Source organism: Dreissena polymorpha, chromosome 9 (assembly GCF_020536995.1).
Source record: "Dreissena polymorpha isolate Duluth1 chromosome 9, UMN_Dpol_1.0, whole genome shotgun sequence".
Lineage (NCBI taxonomy): Eukaryota > Metazoa > Mollusca > Bivalvia > Myida > Dreissenidae > Dreissena > Dreissena polymorpha.
Window position 1 is genome coordinate 12,979,725 of NC_068363.1, and position 24,925 is coordinate 13,004,649.

Sequence of the window (24,925 nt, forward strand, 5' to 3'; positions counted from 1 at the left end):
TCGTCCAAATTTTCCTGTGCAGTCCGTACAGGCCTATCAGGGACGTCACTTTTCGCCTTATCCGGATTTTCGTTTAGAAGAGATTTCCTTTAAACGAAAAATACCATAAAATAACATAAATTTTGAAACAAAAAATACTAATATGTGGTTAACAACCAAACTGAACCATTTAAATATTTTGAACACTATCGGTAAAACACTATTTGTTTAACTTATGTCTTCTTGAAAACCCATGTTTATTTTCAAATCTTAATTATGGAATTACTTATGTTGGAATACATTCCTTTTTTGGACCTCCGCGTAAGATTCAGTTGGTTAAAACTAGATTTCTGAAAGCGTTAGCTTGACTTCCGTTCCCGAGATTTCAGAGTTTGTTTAGAGTATATTTTACGATTAAACTACATTTTGTTTTATCTTTATTTTGAAATAACTTTATTAAATTATTCAATTTCTCTTCCAGAAATCCTTACTGGATTACTTTTTCTCCACTCGAGAGGAAGTTTTCTTCATGGCTGTCAGGGACAGAATGCAAGTGTCAACAAACTCCATCAAAGAGAAGTGAGTGCATATGCATATATCATGCCATTTGTGAAGTATTTTCACGTTATTTTAATTGTCCATCAACGCTTGCGGCTTGACAATGATACATACAGTGTATTTAGGCGTTACCAGTAAGCAATGATGGTGTATGTGTTTATTACAGGTTAACCAGTTTGTTTGCATAATAATAATAATAATAATAATAATAATAATAATAATAATAATAATAATAATAATTCTAATAAATATAATAATAATATCAAACCTTAATTAAGATATTTGGACAAATTTTGTACATAATCTACCATTGTTACACTTTTTTCAACACAGGCTTTTCATGATAAAAAAGTCATTAAGGAGCAATAGGTATCGTAAAAAGCGTTTAGTATCAATGCAGTTTAGTTTTGATTTATCGTTTGAGCCGCGTTCTGAGAAAACAGGGCTTAATGCATGTGCGTAATGTATCGTCCTAGATTAGCCTGTGCAATCCGCACAGGCTAATCAGGGACGACACTTTCCGCTTTTATGTCATTTTTCGTTTAAACAAAGTCTCTTCTTAGCAAAAATCCAATTTAGGCGGAAAGTGTCGTCGAAGGTAAGATTGTTTGGACTGCACAGGCTAATCTGGGACGACACTTTACGCACATGCATTATGTCCAGTTATTTCAGAACGCGGCTCTTTTGTGGCCCGTTCTTGGCAACCCGGGCTTAACATATATGCGTAAAGTGTTGTCCCAGAATAATCCGCGTTTACTAATGTTTTCGCTTAAAGGGACTTATTCACGTTTTGGTTAATTGACAAAATAAATAAAAATGATTCAGATTCGCAAATGTTCGTTGTAGTTATGATATTGGTGAGGAAACAGTAACAATGAACATTTACCATGATCTAAAATATCCACTATATTCATCTTTTGACGATTTAAAACCCTGAAAATTATAAAGCGTTGCAACGCGAAACGATTGAATAATTTGGAGAGTTCTTTTGCTGTCGTTATATTTTGTGACACTACGAGGATTTCTTATATAAAGTATAAAATACATCATACATTGTATGAGCACGGATTGTCTTAGTACAAGACTTTTCTCCAGGGGTCATTCTTGTTTTTACTAGAGCTTTTTAGATCCAATGTTTACATTTATCAATATAAAGCATTTAATGAGAAACTTCAACTAGTATATGCCGAAATCTGTGAAAAGATCCCTTTAAAGGAAGTCTATTCTAAACGAAACTCCAGTCTATGCACGTGCGGACCGTACAGGGTAATCTGAGACGACGCTATACGCACACACTTTAAGCCCAGTTTTCATAAAGAACGCAGTTCTGTTTATGCAAGACGTAGTTTAGAAGAAATGTTATGTTGATACTATGGTATCACAGTATGCACGTTTGCTGTACGTTTATAAGCATGTAAGATATGTCTGTTTGTATTCAGACTCAGTTCCATAGGGGTCTTCATAACTGTTTGTCTTCAGTTTAGGTTTCATTCAAAAAGTAAACTTAAAAAGAGAAAAGCATGTTGTAATGGTAACGCTTATTTTTATACCAATCTCCGATGTTCTGTGTGTGTAGAGATCGATGAAATGTTTGATATGAAAAAAAGAGTAAATATCTATTTTGCATTATAATGCTTTCATGTTGTGTAATCAATGAGTGATTTTTTTATATTTCAAGTAAAGTATTATATTTTTTTTATGAATTGTTCATCCATTCGTGCCGCCGTCAATATAACAGTTGATAATGTAAACACAATATTCGAATAGTTCCTTTTCGTATTTTATTGATCTGCAGCTTTGACCACGTGATCATTTTCTACCTGAATTACTACTTGTTAGAATAAACTATATCAAAAGTCATAGAGAAGCATTACAATTTTCTAGATAAACAAGCACTGAATTTCAATTTGTAGGCGCGCCTTACTAGCACAGCATGAGATGAGGAGAGCCGAGTTCATGAACAACTTTGGTAGCCTTCATACGTCCTTGACCTTGGGAAGAAAGGCCTTCCAGAAAATACAACATTATGAATTGAGATTGAAGAAAGAGAAAATGCAAGGATGGGTATGTCGGGCTGGGTTTGTCGGGATGTGTATATCGGGCTTGGTATATCCGGATGGGATGTCGGCATTGGTTGGTCGGGTGTGTATGTCGGGGTGTGTATGTCGGGCTGAGTATGTCGGGTTGGGTATGTCGGGCTGGGTATGTCGGGATGGGTTTGTCGGGCTTGGCATGTCAGGATTGGTATGTCGGGCTGGGTATGTCAGGATGGGTTATGTCGGACTGGGTATGACGGGTTGGGTATGTCTGGCTGGGTATGACGGGCTGGGTATGTCGGGATGGGTATGTCGGGAGGGGTATATCGGGAGGGCTATTTCGGGCTGGGTATGTCGGGCTGGGTATGTCGGACTGGGTATGTCGGAATGGGAATGTCAAGATTCGTATGCCAGGCTGGATATGTCAGGATGGGTATATCAGGCTTGGTATGTCAGGCTGGGTATGTCGGGATGGGTATGTCGGAAGGGTATGTCGAGCTGGGTATGTCGGGGTGGGTATGTCAGGCTGGGTATGTCGGGATGGGTAAGTCGGAATGGGAATGTCAGGATGGGTATGTCGAGCTGGGAATCTCGGGCTGGATATGTCGGGCTGGGTGTGTCGGCCTGGATATTTCAGGATGGGTATGTCGGGCTGGGTATTTCGGGCTTGGTATGTCGGGTATGTCGGTATCGGTATGTCGGAATGGGTATGTCGGGCTGTGTATGTCATGATGGGTATTTCTGGCTTGGTATGTCGAGCTGGGTATGTCGGGCTGGGAATGTCGGCTTGGGTATGTCGGCCTGGGTATGTCATGATGGGTATTTCGGGCTTGGTATGTCAGGATTGGTATGTCGGGCTGGGTATGTCAGGATGGGTTATGTTGGGCTGCGTATGTCGGGCTGGGTATGTCGGAATACGTATGTCGAGCTGGGTGTGTCGAGCTGGGTATGTCGGAATGGGTATGTCAGGAAGGGTATGTCGGAATGGGTATGTCAGGATGGGTATGTCGAGCTGGAAATATCGAAATGGGTATGTCAGGATTGGTATGTCGGGCTGGGTATGTCGGGCTGGGTATGTCGGGCTGGGTATGTCAGGATGGGTATGCCGGGCTCGGTATATCGGAATGGGTATGTCAGGATTGGTATGTCAGGATTGGTATGTCGGGCTGGGCATGTCGGGCTGGGTATGTCGGGCTGGGTATGTCGGGCTGAGTATGTCGGGCTGGGTATGTCGGGCTGGGTTTGTCGGGCTGGGTATGTTTGGCTAGGTATGTCGGAATAAGTATGTCAGGATGGGTATGTCGGGATGTGTATATCAGGATTGGTATGTCGAGATGGGTATGTTGGAGGGGTATATCAGGATTATATATCGGGCTGGGTATGTCGGGCTGGGTATGTCAGGAAGGGTATGTCGGGATGGATATGTCGGGCTCGGTATGTCGTGCTGGTTTTGTCGGGCCCCTATGACGGGCTGGATATGTCAGGATGGGTATGTCGGGTCGGGTTTTCGGGCTGGGTATGTCGGGAAGGGTATATCTGGCTCGGTATGTCGGGCTGGGTCTGTCGGATTAGGTATGTCGGGCTAGGTATGTCGGGATGGTTATGTTGGGCATGTATGTTGGAATTGGTATGTCGGGATGGGAATGTCGGGATGGGTTTGTCGGGCTGGGTATATCGCAATGGGTATTTCGGGCTGGGTATGTCAGGATGGGTATGTCGGGTCTGGTTTTAATATTGTTGAATATTTATCCATTATATTCTTTTTTGTGTTGTTGCATAATTTCTGGCGATTAGTCATTCATAGCACGAAACATATGGTGTTAGCTTTTTTTAAATAAATTAAAAAATACACGATTTTACAGTCGGCCTAAACTTACAAATTAATAAATTGTGGTGTGACATTGAATTAGTGTGTGTGTTTATTTATGAACACTTCTGAACAGCAATAAATTCGAATATTTGTAGAATATATGTGCCCTTCCTCTGACAGTAACTGAAAACTGGTTTACTGTAATCATAAGTAGGATGAGAATGGCCATATAATATTTTCATAGGAAATCTCAACACATCCGGGTTGTGATTTAAACTTAAGATCACCAGATAACAATTTAATTGTATCTATGGTATATTATAGCAAGCGCTCTTACCACTGAGTTAGCCGGCCCCAGAAATACATGAAGTGAACCAAAAACAAATGAATGATCTAACAAAACTATATTTTAATATAAAGCGATATCCACTGATATCGTCCACGAAAAATATTGTACACATTGGCATTCTCTCAACACAGCGAGCCCTAAGCAGAGCAAAAGAACCCATGTCTGACAAAGAGAGGCGACGATCCAAGAAGCGGAAGAGCTCGAAGAAGCAGTCGAAGACGCAAATGACGAATGGGATGACGAAGGACGTCATCAGTGACGTCATCACTGACCGAAGCCACGAGAACCTGCTGGAGTCACGGTCACCACCGGATAAGTTTAACATTGACTACAAACCCGCAACTGGTGAAATCGAACTCGTGAATGTTGCAGTGGAGGTACGTGAGAAATACTTTACTCTTTTGGTTAAATGACGTTAGAGCGGATTACAATTAAATAAAGACAATGTATATTGTATAAATAGTATAAATACATAGAACACCGTGACATTTAATCATGTTTTACATTGTATTTTACCTGTACGTGCCTGAGCTTTTACTTTGTTAATTATTCCGTCTTAATACAGAGCCAGTATTTTTCAAATCAGCATTTAGAGTCCGCACAAGCTTATCAGGGAAGACACTTTCCGCTTACACTGTTTTTGTTAAGAAGCTTAATCCTTTTAACGAAAACTTCTATGAGAAGGAAAAGTGTCGTCCCGACATTGAACGCACATGCATTTAGTCCGGTTTTCTTGTGGCAAGGCTTTTTTTAACTCACCATAACATTTTCTCATGAGAAGAATGATCATTCACATATTTTCTTGTTACAGGACGATGCTGATGACGAAAGTCCCGAGGCCATGTCTGCCGAAATGGACGCTAGTGTTGCGGATATGCTACAGTACAAAGACGACGGTTGCATAGAACTGGTACTTAAGGTCCTTGCCAGAATCTGTGACGGGCAGCATGTGGGGCTTCAGGTAAATTCGCATCTTACAAAAGTATTATTAATCGCAATTTGAGAAAACTGGACAAACTGCATGAGCTTAAAGTGTCGTCCCAGATTAGCCTTTGTAGTCTGCACAGGCAAATCAGGGACTACTTTTCCCGCTTTTTAAGATTTCTTGGGTTGATAAGAAGTCTCTTTAGAAGGAGGACTCCACCTGAAAAAGAGACTGGTGCATGGACCACATCTATTGTTTATAGGTATTCAAATCGAAAATCCAATTTATGCTGAAAAACAATCTAATACTGAATACGTAAATAGGTCCATATAACAAATGTATAATATTTTATCAAAGGAGTTTTCAAGAGTGTTGTTGGTAAGTGTCGTCCCTGACTAGCCTTGAGAGACTGTACTGGCAGAGGCTAGTCTCATCTGATTAGAGTCTTTACGCCCAGTTTTCCCGTACTGGCAGAGGCTAGTCTCATCTGATTAGAGTCTTTACGCCCAGTTTTCCCGTACTGGCAGAGGCTAGTCTCATCTGATTAGAGTCTTTACGCCCAGTTTTCCCGTACTGGCAGAGGCTAGTCTCATCTGAATAGAGTCTTTACGCCCAGTTTTCCCGGTGCAACGCTCTTATTATCACGAGAATTCAGCTGTGTTTTAGGCAGTAATTTAAAGAATACCAATGTGATTTCATTTTTGAAAAACAATCTTATACTGAATCCGTTAATATGTCCATATAACAAACTTATATTATTTTATCAAACGAGTTTTCAACAGTTTTGTACGTAAGCCACCATCTGTTGAGCCTTTTGACCAATTTCCTACACGATTTTTTCTCATCAGGTCTTAATTAACTTTTAAAATGACAAAAACAGTGTTGTTCGAAAACAATATATATGAAGAATGTGACAGACCTGTAGTTAACACGGAAATGTATGTGCGTACAATGTCATCTCAGATTAGCATGTCCAGTCCGCACATGCTTATCTGGGATGATGTCCCTTTAACTTAACATGTATTACCATCGATATTCAGAACTATCTGAGAGAGCAGCCTGACAACGTGAAGTCATTCAACATCATCGGCGAGACCGCGCAGTTCCTCAATGTCGTCTACTCGAGCATCAACAGTCGCACCGTGGACCTCGTTATACAGCTCTTCAGCACCCTCAACGAGTTCTGCTCGGTAAGCGCACACATCAGGGACAAGTATATTTGTCTCGCTCTGGGGAAACTGAGCTTAATGCATGTGCGTCAAGTGTCGTCTCAGATAAGGCTTTGCAGACTGCTTTCCGCTATTATGATATTTTTCGTTATAATGAAATATCTTCTAAACGAAAAGCGTAAAGCGTCTTCCCTCAGTTCGCACAGGCTACTCTGGGACGACACTTTACGCTCATGCATAAAGTCTTTACGCTCATGCATAAAGTCCCGTTTTCCCAGAGCGTCGGTCATTTATAGATACCTTTTACACCTCCTGCCCAAAAAAACGAACTTTTAGAGGGATATATCGGAATCATTATGTGGGTGCGTTTGTCGGTCGGTCGGGTAATTTGTCGGCGTGATATGTTCTTATTTTGTAGAGCGAACTACATTCAACATTTCGAAAGAGATGAAAATGAAATTCAATTACTGTCAGTATGTCCTTTTTTTTGTCCCCATTTATCGCACATTTCTGATTTTTTGCCAGTAAAAATATAAGCATAAAAGGTACTCCGTGTATGTAATTTGATAAAATTGAGAACAGTGATAAATGGAGTGTATGAACAAAATCAATAACTGATCAAAGTATTTTTGCACTTGACATCCAATGTATGTCAACCAGTAGATGGAAATTCCATCAAGCTGTTTGCTATATAATGTTGGCTGACAGTTTCTCTACTTAACCCATATTATTAACAACGTATATATTGAGGTCGCCCCTAGGCCTAGATGACCAAACAAACAAAAACAAATAAATTGTAAAAGCTGTTTGTTTACTAAATACACCAATTTTCACCACTGTATTTAATTTTTAAACTGCGTATATCAAAATTTAACATCAGAGAGTATGTTATTAGGGCAACCAAGAGAATCGAGAGGTTATCTACAACAAGAAGGCCATCGATTACATAAACTTCATTCTGAGAGCGGGCGAAATCGCTGACTGTCCCCCAGAGAAGGTAAATATCACTACTAAAACTACTTCAACTCCGGAATCGTTATGAGGATTCAACGTTGTACCAATCCGTCACGAATCTAAAGGCAAATGAGCCGCGCTCTCGGAAACCTGGGCTTAATGCATGTTCGTTAAGTGTCCTCCATGATTAGCCTGCGCGGACACTTTCCGCTGTTATGGAATTTTCTTCTAAAGGAAAAGCGTGATTAGGCGGTAAGTCGGTTGTCCCTGATTAGCCTGTGAGGACTGCGAGGGCTGATCTCGTTCGACACTTATCGCTCATGCATTACGCCCAGTTTTCCAGAGCGAGGCTCCAATGAAGTAAAGTTCCGTTCCTATCGGACATTGAAAACCATATCAGCATTTACTCGTATGTTGCTTTATTGCTGAAGTAAATATGAATTTTCTTTGACATTTTAGGTCCTGGAACTACGAGAATCGATTGCAGGTTTGATTCTGTCTCTGATTGAAGAAAACGGACCTGCGGCTACCCAAGTTGCAAAGGTTTGTAGCGGGTTTTTATCACGGAGATTGTGTTGCAATATGTCGCAATTGAAGGCATCTGCAACAGCTGTCCGTGCAATGAGCGATCTTTTGCCAATCGTTCATGTTAGGCACTTTAAAGCATCGTTAATAACAGTTCCAAAACAAGAATAATAAATCTTAGAAATGTGTGTGTGTCGTATCTGCCTTTTGTACCTTGTATTTAGATATATGTTGCAGTGGCTGGGAAAATGGGTATTATGGCTCAAAAGTCGTATTTTCAGGTTTTTATATATTTTATTTCCAGTTACTTTTAGTAACACAATTCAAAACAAATTAGGTTTCTATCGTTGTTAGTTTTCGAGATATTGACCTTACCGTAATTATATGCATTATTGCTGTATCTTGAAGTTTACACGAGTATTTAATACAAGAAATATTAATTACGAAACCCCAGCAACAGTATCTAGAGAAAAATTCGTATTTACCAACGCTAGTATTTTATTTAAGGACCGTGGCAAGTTTAAGGCCGGTTGCAAATTTGAGTAACCTATCATTTTACATTCAATGTAATCTATTCGTAAATCTGTAATTCCTTGTAAAATCACTTAAAACTAACGTTGCAATATCAATGCACACATATATTTACATAATTTGGTTGGTGGTCATCATACCGGAAAGGCGTGATTTCCTCCGAGTACTGCGCCCCCCCTCCACACACACACAAGAAGAGACAACCCCTACATTGAAAATCTTTTATAAAAAAACGAAATAGCTGGAAATTGCAGAGATAATTTTAAATGTGGCCGATTTTTGTGATATTGTAAGCAAATTAGTTGGAACACGCCCTGGCTTCTCCCATAATGCAGTCTTGTGCGCGAAGGGCCTCATTAACTTCGAAATTCACGCAAAAGGGAACTACATTTTTCGTTCGATAGTATGTAGTGAACCAGTAATATATATTAGGAGGTAACCGACACGTTGGATAAGGAGGCAATATACCGCTGCATGACGCAGTGTCACGAGATGCATCAATCAGAGAAGCCCAAACTCGAGGACATCGTCAAGTCTGAAGGGGGATACATGAAGTCCGCCAAGTCCATGGTCTCGCTCGGTGGAAGTCTACTGCAGGGGGTCGTGGTATGTAGATGGTCAGTTTTTACATTTCAAACTTATTTATTTAACCTCGATGGCATCTAAAGCATACAACTTATTGAAACGCTATCGAGTCTGTTTCCTGGGTACAACCAGTACTTTGTGTCTATGAGGAAAAAATAATGCACACTCCAACAGCGGGATATCAAACCCATGACATTTCGGTCGGTAGGCGGACAACATTTCCACTACGCCACATATATGACCAATTAGTTAAGATCCGTATTCAGAATTAAGTTGTTAATGAGCCGCGCTCTTGGAAAACGGGGCTTAATTCATGTGCGTTAAGTGTCGTTCCAGATTAGCTTGTGAAGTCCTCACACTCTTACCAGGGACGACGATTTCCGCTTTAAGGGTGGCTTTTGTTTAATTGAAGTTTTTTCTTAACGTTAATCCAGTTTGCCGGAAAGTGTCCTCTCTGATAAGCCGGTTTGATTGCACATTTTAATCTGGGACGATACTTTTTGCACATGGATGAAGCCCGGTTTTCCCAGAGCCAGGCTCAAATAAAGAAAATATTAAAGTCCAAAAGCATAATCTGGAGAGAAATTCGTGTGACTAGTCTTTGAAATTAGGTAAGTGTATGTAAATGACTTATTTTTCGTTCGTAATAGATCTACCGTAAAAAAATAATAATAAAAATAATATATTTACACGATTGTTGTTGTTTTTAACTATTTCCAGAAGGGACCAAGTAAGAATGCCCTAAAGGAGTCACTGATGGCAGTTGGTTTCCGCTACTACCTTATTCTTGCAAGGATGACAGATATCCATCCGCAACTCGCTGAACGTATGGGGCAACGATCTTGTGTTTTATATTGAAAAAAATAAACTTACAAAAAATTCGCCAAAACAGAAAGTCCTGTAAAACAATTTTTTAAGAAATACTATACAAATGAGCCGCGTTCTTCCAAGACTGGGAGATTAACTTTATCCTAGGATTACACTTTCCGCCTCAATTTGATTTTCATTCAGCAGAAACTTCCTTTCAACAACAAAATGATAAAGGCAAAAAGCGTCGTCCCTGATTAGCCTACAACTATAGGTGCGATCTAACCTGCGGACGACGTTTTACGCACATTAATGAAGCCCCGTGTCCCATGACCGAGGCTCACATCCAAATGATCTTTTAATCGCTATTCATTGCCATATACATGTAACACTTTTTTTAAATATTCATGATTTTTACTTTCGTGATTTCATGCCTTCACACACAAACTCTGCAGCCGTGTTACTTATAATCAACAACACTGACTTTTAGGTATTTTACTTATTTTATTAATTAGCGTAAATACCAACCAAATCGATTTTCGAAACTTTAGTGACATGCGAGTTTTGATATGATTATTTTGTTTTTAAGTTTAAAGTTTCCATGGTTAATTAACAGTGTAATTTATACTTAAGATTTCAAATCGTTCCAGTCACTAATATTTCATTTATTAAACCCATGAAGAAATCAAGCATGGATCCAATTATGATTATGTAAATATTACATATAACTAGTATATGTTTATATTTCAGGTCTAAATCTGACACCGGAACAAGAGAAGGCATTTGAGTACTACAAGAAGAATTCCACTTCTGTTGAAATAGTGAAAGATGACGTGCTGCAAAAAATTAACTTCAGAATTAAAAACAAGGTGACGTAGTGTATCTTTACACGAGATCTTCAAACTGTTCAAAGAATTATGTACAGTTTTATATTTGTTGTGTAGCAAGTATTAACAGTTTGCAAGTAACACTTGTTGCAACAAGTGTTCTTATAAATGATAAATACATTAGCCTCACTGGAAAACGGGGTTTAATGCATATGCGTAAAGTGTCGTCCGAAATTAGCCCGTGCAGTCCGCACAGGTTAATCAGGAGCGTTACTTTCCGCCTACACTGGATTTTCGTTTTCAAGAGACCTTCTTAAAACATTTTTTAATTAACCGGACAATGTCGTATGTGACAAGCCTGTGCAAACTGCACGGGCTTACTTGTGACCTGTGACACTTCGCACATTCAATATTAAAATTCTGATCAGGTGATTTCGATGGTCAGACTGAGCATTAAGATCATTGTGATGGTGTTGTCGTCGTTGATGATGATGCTGGTGATGATATGATCATCAGTAGCCTGATCAGTTCCATTTTGACGATGATGCATGAAATGTGTTACACAGATTCTCATCCGCGAAGAAGTGAAAGAAAAGCTCAAGTGGAACGTTGACCGAACGTCGCCTAGCAACAAGATCCGGGACCTTATGGACTGGACACGTGACATCATGCAGGACATCTCATACCAACGGAAGATTCTCTTCAACCCAATTGCTATAATGTTCACAAAAGGCTGGTAAGTTAGATATGAGCATGGATGAGAGAAAACACGGCTTAATGCATGAGCGTGTGCGTAAAGTGTCGCCCCAGATTAGCCTCTTCAGTTCAAAAGGACTAATCAGGAAAGATTACATAAATGCGGAACGTATCGACTCTGATTAGCCTGTCCGGACACTTTACGCACATACATTTAGCATGGTTTCCCAAGAACGAGGCAAATATAGATTTCGAAAATAGCAATTTTAACAAAATGGTTACCTTCCAGTTATATGATGAAAATGTTTTTATTGAACTGCATGGTTACCATCCAGTTACGTTATCAACTAGCGTTCCACTTTCAGGTTGCTATGGAACCACTTAGTAACCTTTCTTAGTTTTGCCATCAACATCATGATGTTGTTCACGTGGAACGCCAAGGCGACCGTGGAAGACTACCAAAAAGTGCAAGCACTGGGCAATTCGACCAACCAGACCTTTGACTGGGCTCTTTTGAGAGAGTAGGTTGCACTGCACTGAATTTATGTTATATTTTCAATTCAGATACACATGTTGACCTGTTTGTAGTCCTTTAGAATATTAACTTTAAGTATTTCGTAATCAGCACTTTTTTTTACCTCATTGTGACATCTTCTTTGTTTCTATTGTGGTTCATAATGGAACCACAGCCAATGCAAGCCAATGGCGTTGCATGTGAGGAAAACTGTGCTATGCAAAAGACGTGGTAATGTCAAGTTAATGTCGTTATGTTCACATAACTGAATGTTTGTACTTATGATATTTTTAAACCAAGTGAGCAAGTGTGTCTAAAATAGTGTCATTTGATTAAATATTGCATTATTTTGGGGGAAGTACTGATTTTCTAAACAACACGTCATGATATAAAAAAAAATACATATACATTAAAATACCGAAAATGAGTTAATTTTGTTTAGATATCACGTGGGTTACATGTTACAACGATTGCACGTGTCTTTATGTTTCAGTCCCACCCCGGAGATAAAGGGCCTACCCATTCAGGAGTACACGATCACAATGTACATTCTGATGGGACTTCACAATCTCTTTTCCCTGTTCGTCCTCATCAGCTATTTCCTGTCTAATCATCCGCGACTCCCGACGCTATCTGAGATCAAGGAACTGTTGATGTAAGTGCAAATGTATACTCTTCGTCTTTATAGTTAGCGGAATTCACGTTTATTTCCAGCACATGTTATTTCAAGACTGCTAACTAAGTACGAAGATTTGAGCGACGCCAATTATAGTGCCTGTTCGAGCATATAGCATTCGATAATTTCTAAAATTTGCTTAACGACTGATCCAAACTATTTCTCTTTTATTCCTTAAAGTGTTTATTATATGTCTGTTTTCATAATGTCAGAGTATCGCTCTGTGTAAGTACTTTTGAGCTGATTTCTTCTAATCTTTTTTGAACACATGACATTTCTACATGGGTTTGTTTATTTTCGTTTTGTTTGTTTATCATAAATTCCGTCAAACTTTTCTGGCCTGATGTCACTTTATCTAACTTCTTTTTGTTATGTTTTTTTTTTAAATTTTGTTTAGGGGCCTTGGGTAGACTCTTAAAGTGGCGTTTCTAATAGGCTAACATCAGTAGCCGCCCATTCGCTTGCTGTTGAACAATTGAATAAAAGTCTTAATACACTTAGCTAGACACATTTGCTTTGAATTAATGCTATAAAGTCAGTCTTTATAAATGCATACACATTTCCGACGTCCGATAAATATATAGCCTCGTTCTGGGAAAATGGGACTTAATGCACGTGCGTAAAGCGTCGTCCTACATTAGCATGGTCAGTCCGTACAGGCTTGTCAGGGACAACAACTTCTGCATATACTGGAATTTTGTTTAGAAAAGACTTCTTTGAGATAAACAAAACCCCGTAAAAGCTTCAAGTGTCGTCCTTGATTAACCTGTGCGGACTACAGAGCGAGGCTAAAATACTTTATTACTAACATGAGGGTTGAACCATCTTTTAAACCAGCAGACGAGACCTGCAACGCCAATTTAAAGCATACAATCTGCTACAAACGGTATGCTTGTGGTTCAGCATGCGCATGTTACCTCTTGTACATAATGTTTCTCTGTATTTGAGTCTCGTTCTGAAAACAAAAAAGGCATTAATGCGCGTGGATAAAACGCACAGGCTAATCGGGGACGGAACTTTTCGTTTTATGGAATTTTTCGCATATGTAAGTCTCTTTTACAAGAAAATCCAGTCTAGACGCAAATGTCGTCCCTGATTAACCTGTGCGGACTGCATAGCTTCATCTGGGACGACGATTTAAACGCACATCCATTTAAATCTTGTTTCCGAGCACATTGAACAGAAAATCATTCTGTACCAGCAGAAACATGCGCGCGCATTACCAAAATCATAATGTGTATGGCAGATTTTATGCTTGCCGTCAGTACATGCAAAGAGCCCAAACTGTCCATAACGGCGCGCATTCATTGAATGAGTCATATTCTGAGAAAACTGGGCTTAATGCATGGGCGTAAATTGTTGTCCCACATTAGCCTGTGCAGTCGCACAGGTTAATCAGGGACGACACTTTCCGCTTTTATGGTATTTTTAGTTTGAAGGAAGTCCCTCCTTACCGAAAATCAAGTTTAGGTGGAAAGTGTCGTCCCAGATTAGCCTGTGCGAACTGCACAGGCTAATCTGGGATGACACTCTACGCACATGCATTAAGCCCAGTTTTTTCAGAGCACGACTAAAATTATTTCAGATGCTGTCGGAGCGATGACAACGGCGAAGAAGCGGATCAGAAGAGAAGTTCAGAGGAAAAACCATCCAAGCTGGACGTCAAGTTCTTGAGTTTTACCACTTTTTATTATATGGTGTGTAACTGACGTTAAATTATCGACAAAAAGCACTTATAGTCGGCATTTTGATAACTCATATAGCATAAATCAAATTCCAAAACTTGTTATAATTTCATTTGTATTAAAAATGTTTGCTAGGTTTTGTATCGTCGCTTTCTCATTTGGCATTCATCGTCATTATCTCATAAAAAGTATATTTCGCGTTCGATCATCATCCTGCTGAGCATTTCTTTTGCATTATTATATTTAACATTTATGTTTACTGGATATTCACGTATTCCATTGTAAGTAGAGGTTCATAATTTATTACATGGATTGAACGAACCTGTCTAATGTTTACTACATGCAATATTATACCAATGTTTGTCAATATAACTCAGGTTATTGAGCCTCGCTCTGGGAAAACGGGTCTTAATGTATATGCGTAAAGTGTCATCATAGATTAGCCTGTAGCTTATCACAGGCTACTCATGGACGACACTTTCCGAATATACTTGATTTATGCTAAGAAGTAACTTGCTTTAAAAACAAAATTATATTAAAGCGGGAACTGTTGTCCATGAAAAGTCTGCTGTACTTTTGTATGGCGCACCAAAGGGGTCGAAACTTTAACTTCTGCTGCAGCAGAAAAAAAATGCTGTAAATGCTGCTCGAGCAGCTAATAACTGCTCGGGCAGCAATTCGCTGCTCGAGCAGTACCTAGATGCTGCTCGACCAGCAAAATTCCTGCCCGAGCAGCATTTTTTTCAGAAAAATCCTGCTCGACCAGCATTTATTTTTAGAATAAGCCATTGAACCCGTCAGCCATTCAAATTTGAGCTTACAAACAGACGACATAAGCTACCTCTACGGAAACGAAATAGACCTGAAAATAACTTAAGAAAAACTGCAACGAACTCATAATCTGTGTTTTAATCAATTATTTTTAAATTCTCATCCTTTTTTCGTAGTTGTTCATAAAATAATGATTAAGCTTTAAAATCTATAAGTCATGTAGAAACATATGCCAATTTGGTTGATCAATTGCTCCAACGTTACATGATTTATGCCTATGTGTAATCTGATTCTGATTGGCTAATGCCATAATCTAAAAATAAATGCAGGTCGAGCAGGATTTTTCTGCTGCAGCAGGAGTTAAAGTTTCGACCCCTTTGGTGCGCCATATTTTTAACCCTTTTTACCCAAAGCGATGCATGCGCTATTTTCAGCTGTTCCTTGGAACGTCGGTAGCCGGGACGTTGTTTCATGGATATTTCTTTGCATTCCACCTGCTTAACATCGTGAACAATAATCAGCTCCTCAGCGGGGTCATAAAGGCCGTCACACAAAACGGTAACCAAACAACGCTGTATTTATACTTTTTACTTTTTTGTACCCTCCATTGTGTGTATTGAACTCTTCTGTCAGAATCGTCATTGTTTTTCACGCCGCGGCTTCTTAGGCCAAATAAATTAGTTATTTCATCATATGAACGAACAATTTATTCTGAGCATAACATTAAATGATGTAAATTTGGCAAAATATGTTCAGCCTTTGGTGGGGGTGGGAGTGACTATAGATACCTGCGTACTTTTATTTTAAAGGCTTAATTTGGCCTATTGAGTAAATTATACTCGTCAGATAGAATTAAACAGTTATTGGTTTACATTAAACGAGTGCATTATGTTCGCATTCCCTTAAATTTAGAAACTTCCCAATTTTGTCAGCTGTCGATGTTACCGCTGCATAGATTATCGCAATAAAAGTGAGTTTAGACAACTACGCAGAAAAAACAACATATACTGTCCACATAAAAACCAACCACATATTTATCCAGGCTAATAGAGTCATTCCTATCTTACACGTACTGGATTTCATCGTGTAAGAAATGACATCCAAATGAGTCTCAATCTGTGAAAACGGGGCTTAATTAATGTGCTTAAACTGTCATCCCATATTAGCCTGTGCATCCCGCATAGACTGAACAGGGACGACACTTTCCGCTTTGCTGGATTTTTCGTTTATAGGGCGTCTCTAATTACCGAAAATCCAGTCAGGGCGGAAAGTGTCGTCCCTGATTAGCCCGTTCCAACTGCACAGGCTAATATGGGACGACACTTCACGCACATGCATTTGTTCCGTTTTTCCAGATCGCGGCTTTATTTAATTGATCGCATTACATTGTATATCGTTTCAGGCGTGTCCTTACTTTGGGTCGGTATCCTTGGTTTCATCGTCATCTACATCTACTCCTTGGTCGGATTCTCCCTGCTGCGGGCCTACTTCGCCCCCGGAGACTACCTGTATTGCTCCACCCTCTGGCAGTGTACGGTCACCGTGATACGATATGGACTCATAGGAGACATGTTTGAGGTACAACTTGTTTTTTATTAACTCTTGGCCACTCAGACACGAACTTTAAGGCGTTTGTTAACCAAGAAAACCAAATTAAATGTAAAACATTCATTCATAGAGTCACGTTTTAAAGGCTTCATTTACAACATATTAGTTACGGTACTGATGTGCATGAAACAGCATAAAACCGGAGTTACTCCAAGGCTGTTCTGGTTTTATGCTGGTTGTATATAGCCATTTTCACTTTGCTGCTGAGTGTGAAATGCCTAATGAGGACACAATATATCTTGTGTCACAGACCTTTGTATGCCATGGCGCATTACGCTTTTTTAGTCCAATTTATGTTTAATGTCATTTCAAAGATTTACCTTATACCTCTTGATCAAAACCGTGCTGTGTTCTACACAAAATAGAAAGACTATTATTACAACGCACTTTCACGACATGGGTTGAAATTAATTATCTAAATTTAAGAAATAAATCATACCATCATTAAGTTATATTAAGGAAAGGCCTAAATTTATTTAAGTCCTCCCAGGCATGAATCGTGTAAGTAATACTGTAATACTCTGTATTGTTTTGAAGGTTAGGTTATACAATAATAACCCGCCTTGATTTGTAAGTTATACTCTGCACTGTTTTATAGATTAATTTATACTCTGTATTGTTGGTTAAGTTATACTCTGTATTGTTATGTAGATTATTTGATACTCTGTATAGTTTGGTAAAGTTATACTCTATAATGTTTTATAGGTTAATTTATACTCTATATTGCTTTGTATGTTAAGTTAACCTGTGTATTGTTTTGTAGGTGGTCAAACAGTCCGAACACGAGAGAACGTTTGCGACGTTTTGGCCCATCGTGTTGTACCACGTGTCCTTCTTCATATTCATCACGACTATTGGCCTCAACATCATCTTCGGTATTATTGTCGACACCTTCTCCGAGCTGAGGGATCTGAAGGTGTGTAAAGGTTGTGTTATTCATAAATTGAGTCGTGTTCTGAGAAAATTGGACTTAATGCATGTGCGTAAAGTGTCGTCCCAATTTTACCTGTGCAGTCCGCACAGACTAATAAGGGACGACACTTTCCGCTTGTATGACATTTTTCGTTAAAATGAAGTCTCTTCTTAGCAAAAATCCATTTTGGTGGAGTGTCGTCCCTGATTAGCCTGTGCGGACTGCACAGGCTAATCTGTGACGACACTTTTCGCACATGCATTATTCACAGTTTTCTCAGAACGCGACTCATTTGAACGCGTTTTGGGAATAACTGGGCTTAATGCATTTGCGTAAAGTGTTGTAACAAATTAGCCCATGCACTGGAAAATCGGTGATACTTTCCGCTTAAATGGTATTTTTGTTGAACGGAATTATTTTCTTAGCGAAAATCCAGTTTAGGCGTAAAGTGTCGTCACTACATAAGAGCATGCATTATGGTTCATTTTCTCAGAGCGATGCCCATTCATTATTTGTTACTAACACATTTTATTTTAAACAATTTATTTACAGTAAGTTGTGCATTATACTACTCGATTATTTTTTCGATAACGAATATAGAACAAGCGTGATGTCTAAAAGTTTCACCCCTATGAACCATCCAATAGATAACATTGTTTATAAAACTAAATCTTTATCTCACTTAATGTCAGCAAACATACTCTCGGCAACAAATACTGTATCCACTATTCAAATAGACACAATGCCTGTTGCATTAACACTTATGTAAACGAAGGAGATGCACGTATATTTATTATATGTATTATTAGTTTCATTGAAAATCTCGTTAAAAATATTATTTTGTAGGGAGGGCGTTTTCAAACTACATCATGTCTCTATGATAAAGTTGAAACCTACATACACTATTTATTTTTATTGGCAGTGGAGGGCAGAATCGGACATGAAAGATACCTGCTTTATCTGTAGCAGAAATAGTTACGATTTTGAGCATCACGGCAAGGTAGGGATTATAGGTCAAGATTATTTTTACTATATGGTATCGTCTGTGTTTAAAATGAATCGAAATAATAAATTATCATTACACAATTCTGCCATTCAGTTCGAATTTTCAGTTTCATGGAAGATAATTTTGTTACAATGACATTTTCAGCTGGGAAATGGAATAATTAAATGAGCCGCGCTTTGTACAAACCGGGCTTAATTTATGTGCGTAAAGTGCCGTCCCTGATTAGCCTGTGCGGACGGCACTTTCCGCCTATATTGTAATTTCGCGAAGAAGAGACTTACTTTAAACGAACAATACCACAACAGCGGAAAGTGCCGTCCGTGATCAGCCTGTGCGGACCGCAGAGGCTCATCTGGGATGACACTTTACGCAAATGCATAAAGGCCCGGTTCCCACAATTCGCCACTCATATATTTGAATTTTGAAATAATCATTTTCGAGGGATGATATTTAAAATAATCATAATAATAAATTTCAGTTATAGTTTTTATTTCATTGAAGCGAAGATTATGACAACTCACTTTCATGCACATAAAATGAATTAATTAAACATACATGTACATCTGTGTACATACGTTAACAGCCTTGAATTCGTATTTCTATTGTAGGGCTTTGACTATCACGTGCGTAACGAACACAACATGTGGTCCTATGTGTTCTTCTTTATCCACCTCAACGATATGAAGACGAGCGACTACACGGCCATAGAGCTCTACGTCAGCAAACAAGTAGGCTCTCAGAATGACTGAGGAACATAATTGAGTCGCGATCTGGAAAAACGGGGTTTAATGCATATGCGTAAAGTGTCGTCCCAGATACGCATGTGATGTCCGCACAGGCTAATCAGGGACGATTCTATCCACCTTAATTCGATTCACGCTAAGCTAAGAAGAGGCTTCCTTTCAACGAAAAAGACACGCGAAAAGTGTCGTCCCTGATTAGCCTGTGCGAACTGCACATGATTATCTTGGGTGACACTTTACGCACATGCGTTAAGATCGGTTTTCCCACAGCGTGGCTGAACATGTATACAATGAGGTCCTGTCGAATGTACAGCATGACAATTCAGTTAAATGTGGTGGCTGATTTTGCCATATCGTTCTGGGGCATTGGCGGGCTGAAAGGGTGCCGTAATGACACATGAAGGTAATGGTCATTCTGGCATGTCCGCGTATTGGCGCACCTCAAATGTGTCGACCAAAGAACGAAGATCTAATATTCTTATCGGCGCGTTTAATTAACGTTCTGGCGTGGCGTCGTTTCGGAGTCTTTCATATCCGCCAACACGCCTACAAGCGGAGACGCCAAAACGTCTTGTATTGCTTCGGAATAAGTCGTTCCGGCGTTTTGGCGTCATTTCAACCCGCCGAAACACCAGGCCGATATGGAAGAAATCAGTATACATAGTAATAAAAAAAAACATTAAAAATATGTTTTTCAATAATAATGATTAATTTTGCAAATTGTTCATAGAAAAAATCAATTCGTATGCCACGCATCGGAAATGCAAACTATTTTAGGGTCGAAAAAAAGATAAATCGAAAAACATCAAACACGTTTTTTTCTGTAAAAAAAAGTAAATATTTTTATATGTTTTTCATTTTATTTACCTTTGTCAACAGCTGGACCAGGAGAGCTACGACTTTTTCCCGATGAACCGAGCCCTGTGCCTGTCCTCCATTGATATCGACTCCACTGAGTCCAAAATCGACGAATTGCTGTTCCAGGTCACTACCATCGCACAAAAGCAGCGGGACGATGTAAGTTGCTTCAGACCAGAGCCGCGCTCAGGGAAAATGGGGCTTTATGCATGTGCGATAAGAGCAGTATGCACAGGCTAATCTGGGACCACATTCTCCGCATGTACTTAATTGATTTTCGTTTAGAAAAGACTTCCGTTAAACTGAAAAAGCGGCAAGTGTCATAATGGATCAGAGAGAGATACATTCAAACCAAATTCACGGAATGATTTATGTATAGGATTCTGAATGTCAAATGGCCCGTTGAAATATTTTAATTTTTTTAATAATAAGTGTTGTTCAATTTCTTATAAAACACCTTTCCAACCAAACTAAGTTTATATACAAATACAAGTATTTCTTCATAATATGTATTTCTGTAAACTGTAATCAAATTGTAAAATGCTGGATTTTCAGAATTTCTAAATGTTTATTTACAATTTTATTTGGGGGCTAGGAAGTAGAAAAGAAACGCAAGGTCGAGAAGTTGAAACAGAAGCGATGGCAGGAGAAGCATAGGCGCTTCATATTCGGTCTACATAACCAAGACGAAAATGAGCTGGGCGGGCGCGGCCCCTTGTTACCACAGTCGGGGTCAAGCAACGAAGGGGGCTACGGGCCTCCGCCAAAGAACTCCGGAAACATGCTATCGGTCTCGGATGAATCCGACTTTTACAAAGAGAAACGTGGATCGATATCTCTGCTGCAGATTCTCGAAGGTCTTCCAGACGATAAGTCATCCCGGGCGTCCCCACAATCGCGGATTCTCTCCATCTCCGATTCCGAGGAAGACACTGACTCTTTAGGCAGTACGGGACCTGTCGATTCGTATGATCTGACGAAATCTCGCGAGATGTCACGGGAAAGAATCGACGCCATTGTTGATGCGCCAATTATTGTCCTTCCTGAGCCTCAAACGGAACCGCAAGATGCTTCTTCCGGTGAGGAAACACCGCCTGCGGACGACCTTCTGGCTGCTTCGCTGGCTGCCATGGATGACTATGATGGCGACGACCAACAGTCTACCAGACTGTAAACCAATGTGTTGTTGTTTTGATTTGTATAAAGACTTAAAAATGTCGATAAAATGTTTGTGTTATATAAAATGTATAAAGACTTTGAGAATGTCAATAACACATGCTTGCTTTACCGCTTTACTGTTGTGCGATTGTGAAATTTACATTATTGTTATCGACGCTTGTAAATATTGTAATCGACGCTTGTAAATATTGTAATCGACGCTTGTAAATATTGTAATCGACGCTTGTAAAATACTCGTTATCTCATCAACAATGTTTAATGTTATTATTCGTCTACATATTGCTGGATTCACCGTGCAAGATCAATAACGTATAATGATACATCTATGCATCTCAAACATTACATTTCTCCATTAGCATCCACAGGTATCCACAAGTTTTTCAAGCAAAGCTATTGTTTCTTCAACAAACGTGAACTTTTTAAGTTATGTTTAAGCCAAGTTCGAACGGACACACGTTAAGACAGACACCAGATGAATCGAGAGTAAACACATAGTCCCATACGGTTACATCGCTTGGGGGGACTAAACAGAAAAACGCTTTAAAATAAACATAAAATTTGCAGACGTTAAATACAAAACAATTTATTTCTGGCTCGTATGCCATAAAAAACTATTCGCGAATGTTCTATGTAATTTCAAATTGTTTAAAGATCAAATACCATAAGTTTTCATGTGTAAAATATTTTGATATTAACATGCGCATGTTTAATCCATTTTATTGAAATCAGCTTTGTTATGTTTTTTTTTATATTTTATTCTGCTGACCGTGCAATATATGTTATTTGTAATGTATTCAATATAAAAAATATATTACCTGTTGTGTTCTATTCACTGTTTGTTTTTTGCAATCCGCAACTCATTTTAAAATTTACTTGGGTGATGGCCTTGGATTTTATGGCATTTTATACAAATAAACCGTTGCTGAATTACCCTGTTGTTATTACTCTTATATTTACCGTTAATATAATATTTTTGTATGAGGTGCAGAGCTTATTTTTTACAAAACAGGTTAATAAATGTAAAGCTATATTCAATATTTAAGCACATCATGGTTTATAAGATGAAATCAAACATAAATATCCATCATCCGCAGAAAGTTGTTTATATCCATTGTTTATTGCACTGTTCCTAATTTAGTTTTTGATGCCCCCGGTAGGATGGCATATAGCATTTAAACTGTCCGTCCGTTCGTCCGTCCGAAAACTTTAACATTGGCCATAACTTCTGCAATATTGAAGATAGCAACTTGATATTTGACATCATGTGTATCTAATGAAGCTGCACATTTTGAGTGGTGAAAGGTCAAGGTTAATGTCATCCTTCTAGGTAAATGATAAAAAATATTTAGGGATATAATAAAAGAAAAATCAATCAAAGGGGGCATTGTGTTTTCTGGCAAACACATCTCTTGTTTATAAATAACGTTGTTTCTGATTGGCCTTTATTTCAAACTGCCGTGGGAGTGAAAATGAAATATTATTGGTATGTATATTAAATAGTTCAGTGATGTTTACAGAACAAGTATGTGTATTTGTCCAAATACTTCTAATTAAACATAATATTTTGAAAGTGCATCTTTGCAATAAATACTTATAAATAGAGCGAGTATATTTGATTCTACGTCAACATTTAATGTTCGTAATCTTAAACCAAACCATGCAAATAAGCGGGAAATGTTAAATAAAATCAATAACTTTTTTTAATGGTTAAATAAATTTACTTCAGTGAAGTGCATGGCCTTATGCAGGAATTTTAGACTGGGGGCCCAACCGGGGAGGGTGCGGGAGGGGTCTCCCCTGCCATATATTTTTTTTTAATTTGGCACCAGTTATGGTGAATTTTAATGCTTGAAAACTTATTTTGAAATATAAATTTATGGAATATAACAAGTAAATCAGCACCTTTCTGAAGTCAAAAGCTTAAAGCATAAAATTTCAGAAATGTATGATGTTTGATGAAAAAAGGAAGCAACTTTAACATTTAAAACCTTTCTTAAAGAAATGTATCATAAAGTATGACTGACATATAACCATTATACTATTTTCTCTTTAAATTTAAAGGATTATGCTTCAGGGCGAGTAGATTTTATAAGTGTTTTCAACATATTTCGCATTATTTAAAAAATCGGACAATGAAGAGCGATTCGGCGCATATTAATTATTAAAAGTAGTCCGAAATATGTTCAAAAACAAATAAAACTTACTCATCATGTAGAATTATCCTTGAATTTTCATAACATCCGGTCCTTAGCGCCACCCTCGGAAGTAGCATTGGCTCATTTATTTATGCAACGCAAAAAAGAGGTGGCGCTTGTGATAAACGGCCGTGCTTTAGGCAAATGCAATAAGCCGCAAGTTCGTAGAGCGATTCGCTGGCGCTCGATGGCAATGCCTAAATGATCGACTATCCGAAATAGATATTGACATCTATATACAAAGTCGAACTATCTTTTTTTAAGAAGACGTTTTGTCGGAAGATTTTTATTTATTTACCGAAGTATGTGTATGCATAATAATAAACAACGGGTAACTAAAATTGCGTCATAGCGGATAGTCGATCATTGAGGCATTGCCATCGAGCGCATGTGGAGCGAGGCTATTTGATTTCGTCCGTTCCTAAGCTCGTTTAACGTGGCTCATATTCCCAAGGCGGTTATCAATATCCGATACAGCGATCCTCGATGAGATAAACAGCTATGCTAATAAATCATTAAGGACGGTGTTAGTTCAATAGCTGAGGCTGCAGTGATTGGAATATGCAGATGGTCCGAGCAGTGAATGGTAAATTACTTTGAGTACATAATTAAAGTGGGGCCCTGTAGGGCATTACAGAAAAAGCACAGTCGCAATTACCACCCGCGATCTGGTCTTCTCAAAATTATTTCTTTGGCGAATACTCGGTTACCGGGGTGAATTTAATCTTCTTTTGCTCATAATTAAAATTTCTTGCCTAAAAGGTCACATGGGCAAGTATAAGTAACTTGAGTAATCGTGAAGACCCGACGGTGACATTTCAATATAATCTTATTTACACACACATTTAAAAAATCTGTTCTTTGTCTTTGGCGTATATTTTCTGATATATTACCTTAGAAATAGACAACCAATATAATTGAAAGCAGTTAAACTAAGAAACGGATATTGATATTAAGAAACCGTCGACATGTAACAAAGATTTTACACGTCTGGTTAATATCTCTCAAGTTATCTACAACTATGTA

At 38.7% G+C, this 24,925-nt stretch overlaps 1 protein-coding gene across 1 annotated transcript in view; it reads left to right on the forward strand.

The window, feature by feature from the left end:
• Window positions 1-22,768, forward strand: part of LOC127845039 (inositol 1,4,5-trisphosphate receptor type 3-like) — an 89,362-nt gene extending 66,594 nt beyond the window's left edge. The window contains exons 47-68 of the mRNA XM_052375659.1: window positions 461-558; window positions 871-906; window positions 2,451-2,601; window positions 4,864-5,109; window positions 5,544-5,693; window positions 6,698-6,847; window positions 7,722-7,823; window positions 8,240-8,323; window positions 9,269-9,442; window positions 10,142-10,247; window positions 10,979-11,097; window positions 11,622-11,791; window positions 12,117-12,272; window positions 12,759-12,920; window positions 14,527-14,638; window positions 15,832-15,955; window positions 16,800-16,975; window positions 17,769-17,921; window positions 18,841-18,918; window positions 19,533-19,652; window positions 20,547-20,684; window positions 21,121-22,768. Of these exons, the coding sequence (XP_052231619.1) occupies window positions 461-558; window positions 871-906; window positions 2,451-2,601; window positions 4,864-5,109; window positions 5,544-5,693; window positions 6,698-6,847; window positions 7,722-7,823; window positions 8,240-8,323; window positions 9,269-9,442; window positions 10,142-10,247; window positions 10,979-11,097; window positions 11,622-11,791; window positions 12,117-12,272; window positions 12,759-12,920; window positions 14,527-14,638; window positions 15,832-15,955; window positions 16,800-16,975; window positions 17,769-17,921; window positions 18,841-18,918; window positions 19,533-19,652; window positions 20,547-20,684; window positions 21,121-21,699 (3,384 nt within the window). The 3' untranslated portion in view covers window positions 21,700-22,768. The remainder of the gene's footprint in view (window positions 1-460; window positions 559-870; window positions 907-2,450; window positions 2,602-4,863; window positions 5,110-5,543; window positions 5,694-6,697; window positions 6,848-7,721; window positions 7,824-8,239; window positions 8,324-9,268; window positions 9,443-10,141; window positions 10,248-10,978; window positions 11,098-11,621; window positions 11,792-12,116; window positions 12,273-12,758; window positions 12,921-14,526; window positions 14,639-15,831; window positions 15,956-16,799; window positions 16,976-17,768; window positions 17,922-18,840; window positions 18,919-19,532; window positions 19,653-20,546; window positions 20,685-21,120) is intronic.
• Window positions 22,769-24,925: the final 2,157 nt, after the last annotated feature.